Raw genomic sequence first — 18,407 nt, 5'->3', positions numbered from 1 at the left:
AAACCTTCCTTTTAATTTAGACAGAAAAGGGAAGGTGATGTAGGATTTCTTTCTGTATGCTGTGAATATATATCATTGTTTAATAAAGAAGTTGCTTGGGGCCTATTGCAGCACAGAACAGGGCAAGGCTGGAATTCCAAGCAGATAGAGAAGGTGGAGTCAGGGAGATACCAAGTAGCCCTGGAAGAGACAGACTCCTAAAGCCTTTCCAGTAAACCACGAGCCTCATGGTAAAATATAAAATAAAAGGAATGGGTTAATTTAAGATATGAGAGCTAGCCAATAAGAAGCATGAAGTAATAGGCCAAACAGTGTTGTAATAATACAGTTTCTGAGTAATTATTTTGGGTATAGACTGTTGGGAAACTAATGAGCAGTCTCAACCAGCACAACTATACTGTTTTTAATATTTGGGAATTGAAAGTTTTTCTGGTTTTGGTGTTTGAATTTTTCTTTTACATCTGAAAGAAATATTTAATGCTTCATAATCTAATCCTTGATAGAAACACAAGCTGCTTGCTCCTCTCTACAAGTGAAAAGAAATCATTTCTTCTTTTATATTTTCTACTAGAAATTTTACTTTTCTAAAAAAACACACAAACCAATGAGCAGAATTATAACCTATTTTCTGCATGCAGAAATAAGTCAAGTTAACTACTAATGAGTGAAAAGCACTCAAAGGTGCCAGAAGATTCCATAAGATCTTCCTAGAGGTGGTACCAGGACCCTCCAACCAACACAGGCAGGGCATAAGACCTTGTGAAGCCACTACTTTGATGGGGGGGGGTCTCAGTCGGGACCTGGAACCTCCTTGTAAATCCCAAAATCACGCCAAAGGTTCCAAAGATGAGATTACTGAGGAGGTGGCTGAGCTCCTCCTAGCGAGTTCAGTAACTCAAAAAGAGACCAGAATTCACATGTGCTAACCTAGGATCTCAGAGGCTGTATGCTGCTTATCACTTTCATCCTTAGTCTTAGAATCTAAACTCAATTTCTGTTTTGGTAGGTTGGTTTGTTGTCTGAGTTCAGACAGCAAGGATCAAAGGAAGAATGTCACTCCTTCTAAAGTGCCCACTGTCCCAGTGGGTCAACCCAGTAATAGGTTTTCCTTTTCATGCTTCCCATGTAATAGTTGATCCCAGTGTCCAGTTTCTGCTTCTCCCACAGAGTCTCTGAGGTGTCATTAGGGGAGCCTGGTGCTCCACCTTCACAGGCTCAGGTCCTAGGTTGACACCTCCAGAGGTATCAGCACAAACTGGGCAGCATCCACACCCCCAAGCTAAGGTCTGCTTTGTCAAGACTCTCTGAGCTCCACCGGAATAAGTGCAGCCTAGAAGGGGACTCTCTACAGCTGGGGCTCTTGCTCCTCGCTTCAACACTGAAGACCACCCTCTGTTCCCTTGCCCTTGAACTCTTGGGATATAAACTACAGATATTTCCAAAATTGCCTGTCTTATCCTTTTGCCCTTTTCTAGCTTTAATCCATATGTAACAAATCTGGTAACCAATTCTGTTAAAGGAATTTTAGCTTGGAGATGTGGGAAGAGTTATTTCTAAGCCCTTTTCTTCAAAACCTGGCTCCATGCCCTGCAGTGCTGATTCTAAGATGGCTTGGGATTCACTCGGGAGATGAATGGAAAAGGATCAGGCTTCTGTCTCTTAGAACAATGCTCCTTTGTCTACAACCATCAGGACGCAACCCACAATATAAGCCATCCCTCACACGCTCAGCACAGAACCCTAGACATCTCTGTTTTGCTGTTTCTTTAAAAAGTACTTACACCATTTAAAAACACTCCTTCTGCACTGCAGGTGATGCACAGAGTATCTACATCATGCGGTTTCACCAGCACATAACAAATCTCCCCTTGAATCTGTCTCCATGGTGGGGCGCGACAGCCATTTGAAAATTCATAATCTGAAACCATAAGTAGGAGGAGTTCAACTTAGCAAGTTGAAAGTATATCTGCTTCAACAAAATAGGTGTTGTGGAATATAAGAGAGTTCATTATATTGAATATTCAACTGGAATACAACCATGGGAATGTGTTTCAAACACAGTTATGAAAATATAAGTCATGTCAAATGAACCTGAGAAGTCACAAACCTGAAGTGTATTCAATTGACTCCAACACTGTCTGTTCCCCTTTTCCGGAGAAACGTTTGAGCAGCTCAATGTCTTTCTTAAACGTCACTGGATTCAAACGAATCTCTCTGAAACAAACATTAAAAAATCAAGAGCTTTGAAACAGATTCAAAAGGAAACACATGGCTACATTCCATAACGTGTGTGTGTGGTGGGGGTGTGTGTGCTTATTTGCAATTAATATTGAAGTCATTTTAACCATTTTAAAAACCTCAAGAAATTTACATTGACCTAGGTTTTATATTGATGAAGAAAATCATGTGTATATATTATACATACATGTATGATTTGTAAGTAGAAGACAAAATGTCCAGAGAGACAAAGGGGACCAATGAACCAGTGGGAGGGGGAAGAGTTTCTCAACAATGGAGCTATGAGAGTGAATGTCCTAACATACAGTAAGTACATAGCTAAAATCTTGAGAAATTAAAAAGTTAACAGAAAAGAAAATTTTATCTACAATAACACTAAATACACACAAATATCAATTTCTTTTTAAAATTGCTTCTTTATTTGTGGGTACCTGTGTGTGGGCACATGTGAATGCAACAGGTCATGCATTGAGGTCATAAGATAAGCTGTGTGAGTCAGTTTTCTCCCTTCACCAAGGGGTAGAACTTAGGTCATCAGGCTTAGCAGCATCTGTCTCTATCTGTTGAGTCATCTTGCTTACTCTCAAGTGTTCATTTCATAATAAGAGTACCACAGTCTAAAAAATACTAGAAATATAAGCACAAGCTGTCCTATATAAACCCTGCATGCTATTTGTATTGCCACTTAATGATATGTGCAATTATCTAAAGAGCCTTTGAAAATAGCCAGGTGTTTATAAGGCCTTCTGGCCTGAAGAAAACCCCATTAGACTGTCCTAGCATTGGTAAGAAATTGTCATTAGATCTTGTATAAATAAATACAATAGAATGGACATTTTGTTCCTGTAAACTGAAATGTTAATTCAACAACAGTAACTTCCTCTCTACAATACTGAAAGCATAGTTTTGTAACTAGTCTTAAACTGCTTCTCTTCACACTCACAGTGAGATGTGCTTAAGGGAATGATTGAGCAGATGGAGGTCCAGTTGCTTCACCAGGATGGCAATTTTCCTTTTGGTATACGTTTCATTGTCTTTGTTGATCGTATCAAGAATAGTTAAGGTAGTGGAATCTTCTTTCATTTCACCATAATCCGAGCCCAAGATTTTCACGATAGGGTCTCTGTTAGCTGATTAAAAAAAAAAAAAACCCATCAATATAAATATTAAAGATTATCCAGATACAAAGACTAAGAAATCCCACCAAATTCTCCTGAACTGGCTCCTTGCATTCAGTTATCTCTGGCCAAGCCTGTTAGGTTCCTCTCTCTTTCTGAGAGTCTGTTGTATTAGGAGCTGTCTTCAACCTCTTCATATGCTCTTCCTTGTGTTATATCAGCTGTTATATCCTTGTGTTATATCCTCTCCCTAGTAAGACCAAAACCAAGACTAACACCCTTCTTTTGCTGACTATAGGATACTGTGCACAGTAGATACATTCAACTAACATGCTCGGAGTTGGTTTGAAGAGAATGCTTTTGCCTACAAAAGCTATGCCTGCCACTGTTTCCCATTCCTTGTCTGCACCTGTCTATGCCTGCCATTGTTCCCCATTCCTAAGCCCTTTTTTTCCCAAGAAAGTTTCCTTCTCTCTACAGGTCTGCTACAATTTTTCCACATGCTTGAAGTGCCTAACCTCTCAGTGCCTTTTGGTGCACACAGTCTGACCTCATGATGATAAGAGTTGGGAAAATCAATGTAGCCAGCATTTGCCTGTGTTCCAAGCTGTGGAAGACAAGTAACTCCTGGCCAGGGTTATATAGAAACAAAACTGGATCCCGGGGATGCAAAAAGTGGAGTTTGTAAAAGTCAAAACCAATATAGTTAAAAGTAAGGGGAAATGAGAGAAACTTGGTTTAGAACAGAACATTCTAGAAAAATGAAACTCTGAAATTATTAGGATGTGGAGAGACAATGTGCATAAGACAAATTCTAATAGTCTAACATCACTGAAATGATGACTTTACCTCGCCAACAGAAAGTGAGCTATGCCATAGAAGATTGCTTCGTATGATTTGATGTGAGACAAGAAATAGAACCAAGGAACAGGCCACACATCAAGCACTTCAACTGACCCTCTTTGTGACTGTTGTTTAATAAAGATTTTTAAAAAGACAAAGAATAAACAGCAAGGGAAGATCTGACTTGCAAATGATCCTGTGCTATGAACCTTACATAGCATGACCTTACAGAAAGGACCAAATTCATCAAAGAATGATGACCAGTTAGCTAAAGCAAGTATACAGTGGTCCCCGGATTGTGTCTCCTCTGCTAACTGTCTTGAATCTGAGTCTGCACTCGGGATTTCATCCCTACTCAAAGTAGTAGCTTTGATGTATAGGTGGCTACACAATGAGCAGCTGGAATGAGATAAAATGAAGCTGCTTGCACATAGTCATGCTTGCAGAGGTACGTGAAGGATGGCAGTACTCTGTTCTATTATTCTTTGCCCTCCTAAATACTGAGTCTGCACTGAACCTGGATCTAGGCTGGCAATCATCTCCAGAGACCCCTGCCTGTCTCACCCCCATAGTGTTAGGGTCACCTCTGCCCAGATTTTTGTGTCAGTTCTGGGGTTTGAACTCAATTCCTAATGTTTGCACAAGTATGATTACCCACTGAGTCATTTCTCCAGCCCTAACATTTTTATTTTTAAGGAACATTCTCTCACCTCACATAGAAGTAGGCAGAATTTAGTTTTAACCACATTCCTGTAATTCACTAGTCACCTATTCTAAGCCCACAAAAGACATAGGATACATCATTACCTATGAGTGGGTGTTTCTCCTGTTGGGAAATGTGCATAACCCAAGTTTAAGAGGCAACTACCGCAGTGAGTGTATCTCTTCAAGGAAAGAAACTTTCTCGTGGAGCTGAATGCACATAACTATTCACAGAAGTCTGTGATTCCACAAGTGGAATATGGTTGAGGAATGAGAAAGGAGCATAAGAAGAGCTGTCTCCTCCAATGAACAAGTTCAAATCTCTCTTGGAGGAAACAGACTGTCATGCATAATGCGGTATTCCAAGAGGAGGTAGACTCATGCTGGTCTCTGTAACCTGTCTTCTAACATGAGCTTACATACCACAGGGCACTGGGCCTTCCAGAAGCCATATGCGAAAAGTGAGAAACCTGGAAGGCTGCTCCTGACACATCAGACTTTCCGTGTAAAGCAGAAACTGGGTGTGGGCACTAACAGCTCAGCCAAGGGAAATGAATGACAATTCTCATGAAATGGTACATATGATTTTTTAATCTTTCACATGGTAGATTTTTTTTGAAGTGAATATAGTAAAGGTCTCCCCTTCCTCCAAGATTGTGTGTCTGAAAGCTCAAATGTCAAGTGGAGAGTCCATATCACCTTCAATACAGGCCTGGGCCTCCTGCAGTTTGTTGTCTTTGGCAGCTGATAACAACTGTGCCAACTGCCCAAAGCTCCTGACTTGAATGTGAGGCACAGAGAGAAATAGCAGGGGCTCTCCATCTTTATCAACTTCTTCTGATTTGGCAGTTGTTTCACTGCAAAATGGAGGTGGGGAGAAGAAAACTGAAGTTACCTTCATGCCAGAAGACATTATGAAGATATTTCTACACTCTACCCCCAGTCTCCAGGAACTAGAACTGATTCTGGCTGAAAGGTCCTGGTTTCTCCCTCTGGACTCTCCTGCTCCGTGACAACCCGAAAGCTCCCAGCAGCCACTGTGAGCACCAGTCCTCCTGGAGACATCATCCCCACAGTTCCTAGAATTCACTCCGAACTCCATCAGCCGTGGTTTTCAGGTCTGTTTCTCAAAGAATCTGCTGTTTTCTGGGGTCTTTTGAAAAAGCTTCTACCAAAGCACTCACACTCTGGGTTTCTCCAATGTTACTTTATTTGTGAAAATTTCTATGCCACAGTAATTAGTGGTTGGGAATTTCCTCCACCACTTCATGTTTGCGAACAGAAAGGCAAGCTAGGACCTTCTGCAGGCTGTCTCCCCACTCTGAACACCATAATTCAGTTCCTTTTGTCCTTAGCATTGTAAGAAGTTTTTCCTTTTCAAGAATAAAAATTATTCAATTAAGTTTTTTCATTCATTTTACATACCAACCACAGTTTTCCTTCCCTCCTCTCCTCCCCCGACTCCCACCTCCCATCTACCCCCAAATGGCCTTTCCCTAGTTTTCCAGGTTTGTGCTTTATCCATTTTTTATTTTTGGTTGAGATTTAAATAAGAGTTTCATGAGTGATATTGATAGATTTCTATTACTTATAGCATGAATTACATGTCTAGTTTTTCAATCAACTACTGCATATATTATTTCATTACATGCTGATATCCCTGAGAGTTGCTTGCATCTGAACAGCCCACAGTCTGTACCGAAGCTACAATGTGGGGAAGTAGATGTGAAACATTCCTGATTGGACGTGAAGAGCGAATCCAGCAGATCCAGATTATTGTTAGTTCTGGTGCTGTGTTAGTTTGGGACACTGTAACAAAATCCCTGAGACTATTAGCTTAAAACAGAAAAGGCTGGTTTGAGCTCACAGTGTTTGAGGCTCTGGTCCACAATCATTTGGCTCTTTCATGTTGGGACCATAGCCTGGCAGTGCACAGCCCAGGAAAAAATGAGGAGGAAGATGGGCTGAGTCCTGACATCCACATTCAGACACACTCCTCCAATAGCTTGGCATTTCTTAGTTGGCATATCTCTTAAAGCTCCTTCCATCTCCTTGATTACCAAGACTTTATCACAGGAGTCTTTGAGAGACATTTACCCCAGTCAACTGGCACTAAGCAGAGAAAGAGACTGTGGGAGACAGAATAATAGCCTTCCAAAATAATCCCTTAGGAAAGAAGGGATTAAACTGATAGACAAGCAGGCAAACTAAGTTAAGGAGTATGACCCAGGAAGACAACTCTGCTTCTGTACTATAAGAAGCAAACAGGGAGGTAAAGATCCTAAGAGGACGAAAGCTGGGTAACAAGCCAAAAACTGGAAGAAACTTGCAGCGGTTATGAACAGGAAGAACAGATTCTCCTGCAGTCTTATAAATCAATGTGCCCTATCATACTTTGATTTTTTTGACCCTGCAGATTCATTTTAGATGCTGCCTGCTGGAAGAGTAGCTGGTCTGGTGGTCATTTATGGCAGCAACAATAAGCTACCACAGGATCTCTCTCAGTGTGGTACTGCCTGGAGTCTTATAAATCAATGTGCCCTATCATACTTTGATTTTTTTGACCCTGCAGATTCATTTTAGATGCTGCCTTCCGGAAGAGTAGCTGGTCTGGTGGTCATTTATGGCAGCAACAATAAGCTACCACAGGATCTCTCTCAGTGTGGTACTGCCTGGTACCCATCTCCAGTGCCTCAATTAGTAACTGCATCTAAAAGATGCTGACTAAATATCTGTGGGATAACTGGATGCATACAATACATGCCAACTTGGTCATGACATCTATGTGGAAACTGTGTTTTCCACATAACGAGCTACTAGGATACTCTGTAGGATGAAGGCCATTTCTAAAGGTGACTGACTCCTTTAAAAGAATGGTCACTCAGTGGTAAATTGATGATCATAGAGATGAGCTGTAGACTGACAGCCAAAAACATAAAGCCATTGAACTGGACTAGTGAAACTCATGGTGGGAACCAGGCAAGGGTGTGGGGGTGTCTGTCACTGCTCACCAGCTGAAGTTTATAATTCAGCAAAGGTATGAGAGAGACAGCACCAAGGATGCACAAAAGGAAACTTCATTTTCATCATTTCTAACATCTGAACATCTTGGAAAGAAAAACACTGTACCCCACTCAAGAAGAATGGGCTGGCCTGGAGTGAGGACTCAACACATAAAAGACCCCGCTGAGCAAATCTGGTGACTCATCAACCCCTGGAACTTACATGATGGAAGGGGAGAAAAAAATTTAAAAGCTGTCCTCTGATATTGACATACACGCCATAGCACACACACACCCACACTCACATGCACACACCATATACATGTTTAATAACAGATAAACTTAGCAAATATTAAACAAAAGAAGGTGCTGACAATGAAGCCCACTGTCCAACTAGAGAGACTTTCAAACTGGAATTGGAGAAATACTCCATTGATATGACAAAGCAGGAATGCAGGAAGATATATATTAAAATTTTAATATATAATAATTAAAATATATACTAAAATATTTTTAAAGCTTCAACGTGACTTTAATGTTCCAAAAGAGTAATTACTCATAAATGTACAGCTAAACAATAGCACAGGAAAAGAGACTCAGAAAGTATTTGTATTTTAGGGATTAAAAACACACACACAAAAAAATGTGTTCAGTAGCAAACATTAAGCAGGGCTGGGAACACAGCTCAATGACACATCACTTGCCTAACGTGTAGAACCGTGGATTTCAATCACCAAAACTGCAAACAAAACAAAGCAACCTGTATGCTGTAACCATGGAAACAGACATTTCATGATAGTACAATTGCCTCCCACAAAATCACACAGTTCTGTAGGTTGGAAATAACCCTGCAGAGAATATAAAATCAACCCTATTGATAACTGATGAATAAAAGTAAGGCTTGTGAAAGCAGGGTATCGGCATGGTGAAGAACCTGCCAGGCTTCAGTTGATGGCACCAAGCCTATGCCAAGTCTGTGATCACACAGACAACTGTCAAGCTCAATGGATCGCAAAACAAGGCAGACAGACATGAGAATTGTGAGTAGGAGGAGGGTGCTCAGGGATGGAAGGGAGATATAGGGTAAGCATCACCAGTATGTCTTGTGTACATGAATGAAAATATTCGAGAACAAGTCTAATTCATAACAATTAAAAATGTCAAACATTAACAAGAAGAGAACACTAGTTTATTTGAAAATGAAAACTATTTCCCCCAAAATAAACTACACTGGAGAACTATTGGCAAACATTCCTACAGGATTAACATGTAGGGTGTAGTTCCAGGAGGAACACATTGCATTCATCTATTCAATAAGAACCTGTACCACACTAGGCAGTGGTGGCATACGACTTTAATCCCAGGACTCAGGAGACAGAGCCTGAAGGATCTCTGTGAGTTCAAGACCAGTCTGATCTACACAAAAAAACTCTGTCTCGGAAAAAAAAAATGAAACAAATCAAAAGCAAAAGGAACCTGTATCAAAGACAACAGAAGGGTGGATGAAGAAGATTTTTTTTTCTACATGTCTAAAGGATTGGATTTGAGTATCAGCTGCTCACTCACCAGGAGAAGGCAGGTCAAACTCGAACTGGCTACCACAGAGAACACATACAGGCCAGCACAGCTTAAAGAGTAATTGTCCCATCAATAGCTGCACAAGACACAGCTTAGCCACAGGGCAGACTTGGGGCAGAGAAAGCTGACTTGTAGAACAAGAGGCACAGGATAAAGGACTGTCACAGCAGAAGCATCAGCTTTTATGCTCAAACATTGAAGGATATTCCTGTACTGTAGAAACAAAAGACACAGTGTTCAAGTCTTTCATGACAACCTGGGCCTTGTACATGGACAGATAGAGCTTAGTCCTGTTTGAAAGTAAAGCAGCTTCCTCACATTAGAGGAGCATGAGATGTAGTGAAAGCTAGAACTCAGTCAGAAGAGGCCATGAACTGAGAACAAAGAACAAAGTAGTTTGGATTTATTTTGATTACAGGCGCTTTTGGTCATTCAGGGCATCTCTGGTTCACACCAATTTTCACATTACTGCATTAAATGTCATCTGTATGCTAGTGCCAGGTCATCAACCTGGGGTCGTGCTGAAAGGACCTTTAGGAGATATTGCTAACAGAATGGAACAGCTCGCCAGAAGTGATGCCTGGTGCTGTCACTCTGATAGGATCTAGAATCACCTGGAAGATGAACCTCTGGATTTTCCCTGTCTGGAATTCTGGACTGTATAAATAGAGGGAGGGAACTGTCTTGATTTTCTTTCAGTTGTTATGATAGAACATTGGCCAAAATCAGCCTGGAAAGGAAAAGGTTAACTCTGATACAGATAATAGTCTATCATGAAGGGAAGATTGGGCAGGAGCTCAAGGCAGGAACCTACAGGTCAGAACTGAAGCAGACATTGCAGAGGAAGGCTGCTTACTGACTTGGTTCTCCTGGTTTTCTCAGCGATCTTACCCATTTCCAGCCAACCTGTCTAGAAATGGCATAACCAATAGTGGTCTGGGCCCTCCTACATCAATTCACAATTAAAAAATGCCCTTAGGCCAGTCTAATAGAGGTAATTCCTTAGATGAGAATCCCTCTACTGGAATATGTTTATTTCAGGTTGGCAGAAACCATGGTATTACATCCCTTGGTAATGTTCATACATCACTTTAAACCATAACCTTTCCTTATGCCCAAGACCTTGTGTTAATATTAAACTATAAAACACAGTCCAACTTTAAAAGTCTAAAAGTCTTTAAAATTCTAAAAACCTTAAAAGTTTAAAGTCTCTTTAACAGTCCAAAATCTCATTTTGTGGTTCCTGAAAAAATCCAAAATAAGTTGCAAACTTTTTAATCCAAAGAGAAAAATCCAGAGCAAAATTACAATCTGACATCTGGGACTTGCTCATGATCTTCTGGGCTCCAACACGCTTGGTTATTATTACCTATCCATCTCTGCTATTTACAGCATACATAGCTTATCTGGTAGTCTCAGGCTGGCTCCATTACATATGTACTGTTATCCTTGGTGGTCATGAAATTTTATTGGCATCTCCAGTATTCAGGAATCACCACTACAACCAAGACTTTATTTTTACCAATGGCCCTCTGGCTTCTTATCATACCAAGCCTCAGTTTTCTCCCAAGACCCTTTCAATCCTGGGGACTTCACTACAACTAGGGTAGCACCTATGCCAATGGCCTCTATTAGCCTTTCATGATACCAAACCTCAGATCCTCTCTTTGACACCTTCAAGACCCATACCAAATGCCAACTTTAGCATCCAGTTTGAGATGCAGTCTTGGCCCCTCTGGACCACAACTTCTATGTACAAACCCTGAGGAAGTGTTTCCCAGAAGATTGTACTTTGGTAATTCTGGTCTTTTATTAATCTCAGATGATTTTTTTTCAGCTCCAGCTAAGCTGCATTGATTATTCTAGCAAAGTAAGGCTTTCAAATTAGTGAGGCTAGTCTCTTGTCAGCCATACCTGATTCTCCTGCCCCAGCAGACCAGAAACCACAGATTCACAATTGAAAATATCACACAAATGTCCCCCAAGAGTCTTTGAGGGACTCTCAAGCATCCCCCTGAAACTTCATTAGCCTCCATCATCTGTATTTCTCTTAATATTTTCAACTTTCAATCTCCTACAACAGCTCAGTAAGCGCTGAACACTCTTGGCATTTCCAGCTTCAAGTTCCAAAATCCTCCACCTTCTTCCCACAAGAGTCCAAAGAATAAGAGCCAAATGGCCAGGTCCATCACAGATCCCCCCATTTTCCTGGCACCAGTCTCTGTTCTGGTTTGCTTTTTGTTGCTGTGGTAAAACACTGACCAGAGCCAACCTGGGAAGAAGGGGTTTATTTGGTTTACAGGCTACAGTCCATTATCAAAGGAAGCTATGAAAAGAGCTCAAGGAAGGAGCCTAAAAGAAAGGAGTGAAGCAGAAACAATACAGGAACACTGCTTACTGACTTGGTTCCCCTGGAGTTTTCAGGTACCCTTTTTATATAGTCCAACCTCACTTGCCCAGGCTGGGCCCTACTACATCAACTAGCAATTAAGAAAATCCGCCACAGACATGTCCTCACTCACTTGACATTCTCTTTTCCCAGATGCATCAAGTTGACACTACTAACTATGGCAGAAGTTAAGCAGCAGCATGAGTCTGTTTACCCTCCCTGCTCTCTGACCTTGGCTGTGATGTGATTAGCTCCCCCCTGCTAGTCTGACTCTTCTTCCACAATGGACTATTACCTACAACTGTGAGCCAGGCAAACTATTTTTCTCTTACGTTGCTCTTGTCAAGGTGTGTTCTCACAGCAACAAGAAAGAAAACTAAGATGCCAGAGATGTGACCTTGAGGAAGACATTGGGACTTTGTGTCTTCCAACTCTTTCATCTTTTTCCAGCTACGATGAGGCACTCTTCCACCACATACTTCTTTTATCTCATCATGGTTCCCAAAAAGGGGGTGAGGCAGAAAGAAATATCAAGATCATGAGCCAAAACAAAGTTTTTTCTCCTTTCAGTTGATTGTCTCAGGTATTTTCTTACAGTCACAGGAAAGTGACTCTAGGTTATTGACCGTTCCTTAATTTGTTGTGCGAAGCAAGAGTTAGAGTTAAACACAAAGCATTTAGTATTTTCTGCTATGAACAGAATCTTATCTGTAAATTTTGCCTTTTTATAGGCAATCAGAACCCATCTGGTTTTCATCAGAGTCACACAAGCATGGTTTAATTCCCAGTGACTGATACTACTGAACCTCTCTCATCCAGCATCAAAGGTTTCTTCAGTAAAGGTCAGACACAAAAACAATGGACAGCAAGTTTCGTAACAAATTTGACAGAAGTAGTCAAGGGGCCACTGTTTTCAAGATACACATGGTATCAAAATGTCCAAGCCTTCCACTTAGGAGGGGATAGCATGCAGGAAGACCGCAGGCAAAGTCTACATATGGGAACTAAGTCAAAAGAATTTGTTCAAGAGAAAGAAAAACAGTGACACATTTGAGGAGTATATTGCATTCCAACACTAAGAAGACAGATGTGGTCATGTTTGGACTTGGCACACAGAAGTAGTGCAGAGGCCAGGTATGATGACAACTTTTCTGTCATCTGCTCTAAAACCATCTCTGTACAAAGTAGTTAATGTGTTTCTAATAGATTTTGCAGCTGAGTCCATCTTTCATACTTAAAAAAAATTGAACTTAAGTGGAAGCAACCAAAAATTGGGCATCTATAAATGAGTAACAGTAGGGCAGATAGTGAGCCTTGGAATATGCACCACACCATTAAAAATTAAAAAAATTAAGAAAAGGGAGACAAGGCACTAAACAGCTCTTCAGTGCAGTTTAGGAATGGGTTTGCAATTGTGAAAATGAAATCTTGACTTTATTGTCCAAACAATCCCAAGGGAAAGAAGAAAGCTATCTGCAGGAAGCTTCAGAGAACTGGGAAATTGCTTTTTATGAGATCAGTTTTTAAGGGAGAAAATGAAATCTCAAAAAGGGACAGGTAACAAGAAAGAGAATGACCAAGCTACATAATTAAGTGAGGGTGCACGCTCAAGTAAATAGACACATGTGCTTGCTTCTGACTCAAATACAGCACACAGTGAAACATATGTGTGTTTCTAACCATGGCTATTATAAGTCCACACACATAAGTATTCATGTGCACACGCACATGTTCACACACATATTCAAAAGAGATGAACTGTTACCCCACCCTTTAAGCTAGTGGTCGAATCTTTGTAAATCGTGTTTTTGAGCAGGTTGCTAAGAATTTCCTCCCTTAAGGACCATGGGTGGGGAGCAGTAGGTGCAGCTCTGACATGGACCCAGCCCGGGGTTCTAGTTTCTCTTCCACTGAGCAAAATCCTACACCCTCCTCTTGTCTTTCTAGGGAATGATATGGTTAAATACTATAATAATTTAGCTATATCACAAACTAGGAACTATTAATATCCAGAAGGTCATATAGATGAGTGGAAGGGCAAGCAGGAAAGGGAGTGGACATTGGAAGCTGACATCTGGAAAATGCATCCTCTATCAAAAAGAATGACATTTACATTAAAAAGTAGATAAATCCCATGTTTGCCACCTGAAATACCCTTAAGTTTCCTTTGTATCTCCACTCTGCAATATCCAGTTTAGGGAATTATTAATTAGGCCCGACTCCTCCACCAGTCAGTGAAACTCTATACAAAGTTGTCATTAAATTCTAGAAGCAACTAAGTAACTTACCTGATAATATAACCTGATTCAAATGCTGAGGGCTCCAAATTTGTTTTCCACTCAAGTGGTTCTACAAAAATGAATTTTGCCTCTTGAGGATATTTATAAATAAAAGACTCCACAAACTTATTAATTTCATTCAATATTGACTCATTCAGTGGGGTGATCTCCAGGGTTCCAGTTCCATACCCTGCAGCTGTCCACTGTGCCGATCTGGTCAACGCCACACCCATGGGTCTGTTAATACTCCAAGCCAACCACAGAACACAAACTACAGCAAAACAGAAGGAGTTAGAGGCTTCCACATTCTCATACAAACTTTCTTTGTCTTCAAGATTTTATACTAGTACTATCCAACCTACAGTCTACATTTTTAACAATCTAACCATTCTTCGATGCAATAAAACAGCTAAGCATAACTACATAAAACTGACTCGTATTGAAGGAGTTTCCAATATCAGCCTACCCTAAAATTAATAATGCCTTTTTAATTTCCAAGGATCTAAGAAAAAGAACAGCTGAACAGAAAGCTCAAAAAGAGAACTTCAAGAATGGAAAACAGAATCAGAGATTGACAGTAAGAGCGTTGCTTCCCAGCCCTGACAGAGATTGGGGGTTTAGTGAGAAGTGCACATTAGATCTGAGCTACACATCATTTAGAATTAGGCAATTAAACTATTTTTTTGTTGTTGTTTTGGCTTTCTCAAAGTCATAGTTTCTGAACGGGTGCAGTGATGGAGGAAAAGCCCTCTTCCAAATGCCTTAAGTCCCTCACATGCCTCTGGGGTTAATAAAAATAGGATCAAAGTGTGACGGTGGATTGTTGAAAATTAAATATTTTAATTTTTGATGAGAGTTAATACAATATATTGTGCTTATTCAGAGTATCTGAGGGAGTCCCATATATCCTGTTTGTAGATCATGTGCAAAACAGAAACATTGTTTTCTTAAGTGTAAATGTAACAGGTGTGGGGACAGGGCAGAGACTTTTTAGTCTTTTTCTTTTTAAACTGGTTATCAAAACAATGTAGCAAAAAATTTAAAACAAATCCATATAAAATATATTTTACTTTGGCTAAATAGAAATTAGTATGTAAAAATATGACTTTATCTGAAACATTCAATAAGAACAAAGTCACAACTTATTTTAAAAATAGTATTATTTATAGATCATCTATGGCTTTACAAAATATAGACAATCTAAACCTGTTAAAACCTTCCCTCCAGAATATTAGATTGTCATTAAAAGGCTTTGAAACACAAGGTTTGACACAATAGTGGATATTTTACTTTCTGTACCATATTAAAATTTGAAATCCAATAGTAGCAGTTCAGCAGCTCTCTCCAGAGGACCATTTCCTGCTGGGAGGCAGGACAGCAACATTGTAGACATGCCTATTTGTTGCTACAAAGTGACCAAGAGAGACATTGTTGGCATTTAGTGGTTAGTGCCAAGGATACAAATCTTCTTCGTATGCCCAGTAGGAAGAACTCTGTTGAAAACCTTTGGTATTTGGAAAACTTCAGATAAGCAATACGGCAGTCTAGAATTTCCCTCCACTTTATGAAAGTCACAAACCAGTTTTCACAGTTTTAATGTGCACTGGATACTTCAGGCTTGGAAATATCATATAAATGAAACAAAAGTTTGCATACTTTGCTCCATGTGGAGCTTCAGTCAAGAGCTCAGCACCTTGGAAAATCACACTGTGGTGACAATATCAGCCGGAAAATTTAAGTTGCATTCTGACAACTGGTATCAGCCAGAGTTTGGAGATAGACATACCACATTCAGGTAATTCTACCTCAGAGTGGATAACTCCCTAAGATATTCTAATATAATGATGCCTAAACATTTACAATTCTTTTCCTTCACAGAGCATTATCGGTGTTTAAAATTATATTACCTATATAATACTATTATCTGTACTCTTGGTTTCAAAATACTGAGGTGTCATTACAAGGTATTTGTTATAATATCCAGGTGTTGTAGAAAACCACTTTCCTGTGAGTCTCTGTCCCTTCTAATTTTCTGTCTCCTCTCTTCTCCTGCCCTCCCCTCCCCTTCCCTCTCTCTCTCTCTTTCCCCCTCTCTCCCCCTGTCTGTCTACACACACACACACACACACACACACACACACACACAGAGAGAGAGATACAGAGGTGTTGGTGAAATAAAATATGATGTACAGATTTTTCTGTGACTTCTTTTTTCTATTCCTAATTGATGGAAAGCGCTTTGGTGTCAAATGCATAAGCATGTGTGCCTGGCCCTTTAGTTTCCTACTGTTCGGAGAATAAGTATAAACAATGGAAATGTGCAAATGCTTTGTCTAATCCAGAAAAGCTTCAGTGGATGGTCTGCCTCTATTTAATTATAAGTGTGATCTTTGCTTCCAAAATCGTACCTGCAGGGTGTGAACCATCTCTTTCCTTCACTCTTTCTAAAGAACTGAGTGTTATAGATTATACGTGACTATGGCAGTCAGGCAACACTGTGGTGATTTCTTAGAAGGCACTTTAAAAGGAGCTGAGACATGCAAAAAGTTCTTTCACTTACAATAAACTTTTATAGAAATGTAAATTTAACTTACGTTTAAATCTATGCAGATTCTTTTTGCCAATCAACAACGAGGAGCCCTCCAATGGACAGTCTCTTTAGGAGCCCTCCAATGGACAGTCTCTTTAGGAGCCCACCAATGGACAGCCTCTTTAGCGCATTAACTGGAGCCCTAAGAGTGACTTAGATTCTGGGACAATCCAGAAAACAAGAGCAATACTCTTAGGAAAGAAAAAGAAAACAGATGGTGTTCAAACAAACTCTTACAGTTTATCAAGACAGTGTCTCCCAGCCCCATTGTCAACACTCCATTAGTTCTTTTCACCTACTTATAACAACTACAGCAAATATATAACAGATATCTCTGAATTAATGTTTCCAAGTTCAGAGTTAGAAAAGAACAAAGTATACGTGTGTGTGTGTTTGTAAAATTGTAACGACTAATTACTAGTTTTCTCAACTCTAATAGAATTTTTCTTTTATGCCACCCTCCAAGCTCCCTCTATCATTAACAAAACGCAACAATTTTGAAAATAATCTCTGTAACAAATCCAGTTCTTCGGAGACTATGTAAATCTCCAAGTGTATTATCGATGGAGAGCCAGGACATGCCTGGCCACTCTGTGCATGAAGAAACTATTCAGCATCCCCTAGGAAAAGAAGTTTCAGAACTGACATAAACAAGGTGCGATTTAACTCGACCCTGTAGGTGTGAAGATACAGGACCCAGGCACTGAGTAGGCGCATTTCAAACCTGAGACTGAAGTGCTGAGGGCACTAATATGATGAAGATGTGAGGGAACGGTGGGCGGTGAAGGTCAAGGTGAGAGCAGGAGACCAAGCAGAAGGCAGAGGGGAGACTAGGAAGGGGCGGGAAAGGAGGAGTGGAAGGCCGGCTCAGGGACAGGAGGAAAGTGAATGAAGGAAGAGGAACCGAGAGGGTGGAAGAGAGGTAGAGAGAAAGAAGACCGCCGAGAGACTGGAGAGGCTGGGGAGAGGGTGAGACAAAGAGCTGAGAAGATTGAAGAGGCACCACCGTGGGACCAAGAGGGACACAGTAGGATGGGGGAGAGACGAAAGGAGAACCGAGGACAGAGAGGTCCGAAGGAAATTTAGGCTGCGCGCCCCAACTCACCAACTCACCTGCAGTGTCGTCCGGTACCAGCACCCAGGCACCCGCGCGAGCCGTTGCTAGGATGCACGTAAACACTGCCCTGCAGTGCTCAGCCGCGCAGCGGATGCACGTAAACACTGCCCTGCAGTGCTCAGCGGCGCAGCGGCCCTGGGGAAAACCCACAAGCCCTGCCTCAGGATCCCGCTGCACCGCTGCCCCTAAATCCTGAAGCTCCCCAGCCCTGCACCCTGGAAACACTGGGATTTCTCCTGCTGCCTGCAGAACCCCAAGACTCATTCCAGCCCACTCCACCATCTCTGAAAGACTACCAAAATGGAACAGAAAGCCCTCAGAAAAGAGGCGTTAGAATATTCTGTGATGTTTTACAGGCTTCCAGACAAGGGTATTCTAAGTACTGAATCTATCAAAACCCTCAAAAATAGCACTGTGATTCTCTTAGGGTATGGAGGCATGTAGTTCCTTTATTCTTAAAGTAACTATAATAGAACTCAGACTCACAGGGCTGAACATACTCAACAGTTAGCCTTCTGCAGAAAACTGAAGAGAAATGAAAGCCTCTTTTC

The 18,407-nt window shown here is 40.8% G+C and overlaps 1 protein-coding gene across 3 annotated transcripts in view; it reads right to left on the bottom strand.

The window, feature by feature from the left end:
* LOC130885799 (outer dynein arm-docking complex subunit 2) overlaps positions 1-17,881 on the bottom strand; it is a 170,453-nt gene extending 152,572 nt beyond the window's left edge. For 2 of the 3 annotated variants that reach the window (XM_057787580.1, XM_057787582.1), the window contains exons 1-7: positions 17,853-17,881; positions 16,744-16,930; positions 14,159-14,420; positions 5,601-5,758; positions 3,182-3,368; positions 2,108-2,214; positions 1,782-1,918 (exon numbers count right to left, since the gene is read on the bottom strand). In XM_057787580.1, coding sequence (XP_057643563.1) covers positions 1,782-1,918; positions 2,108-2,214; positions 3,182-3,368; positions 5,601-5,758; positions 14,159-14,382 — 813 coding nt within the window. In that variant the 5' untranslated portion in view covers positions 14,383-14,420; positions 16,744-16,930; positions 17,853-17,881. The remainder of the gene's footprint in view (positions 1-1,781; positions 1,919-2,107; positions 2,215-3,181; positions 3,369-5,600; positions 5,759-14,158; positions 14,421-16,743; positions 16,931-17,852) is intronic. The other variant, XM_057787581.1, reaches the window with a different exon arrangement.
* Between the last annotated feature and the right edge of the window lie 526 nt (positions 17,882-18,407).

This window comes from Chionomys nivalis, chromosome 13, assembly GCF_950005125.1.
Source record: "Chionomys nivalis chromosome 13, mChiNiv1.1, whole genome shotgun sequence".
Classification (NCBI taxonomy): domain Eukaryota; kingdom Metazoa; phylum Chordata; class Mammalia; order Rodentia; family Cricetidae; genus Chionomys; species Chionomys nivalis.
The sequence above is the reverse complement of the archived record's forward strand: the minus strand, read 5'-3'. Positions and strand labels throughout refer to the sequence as shown.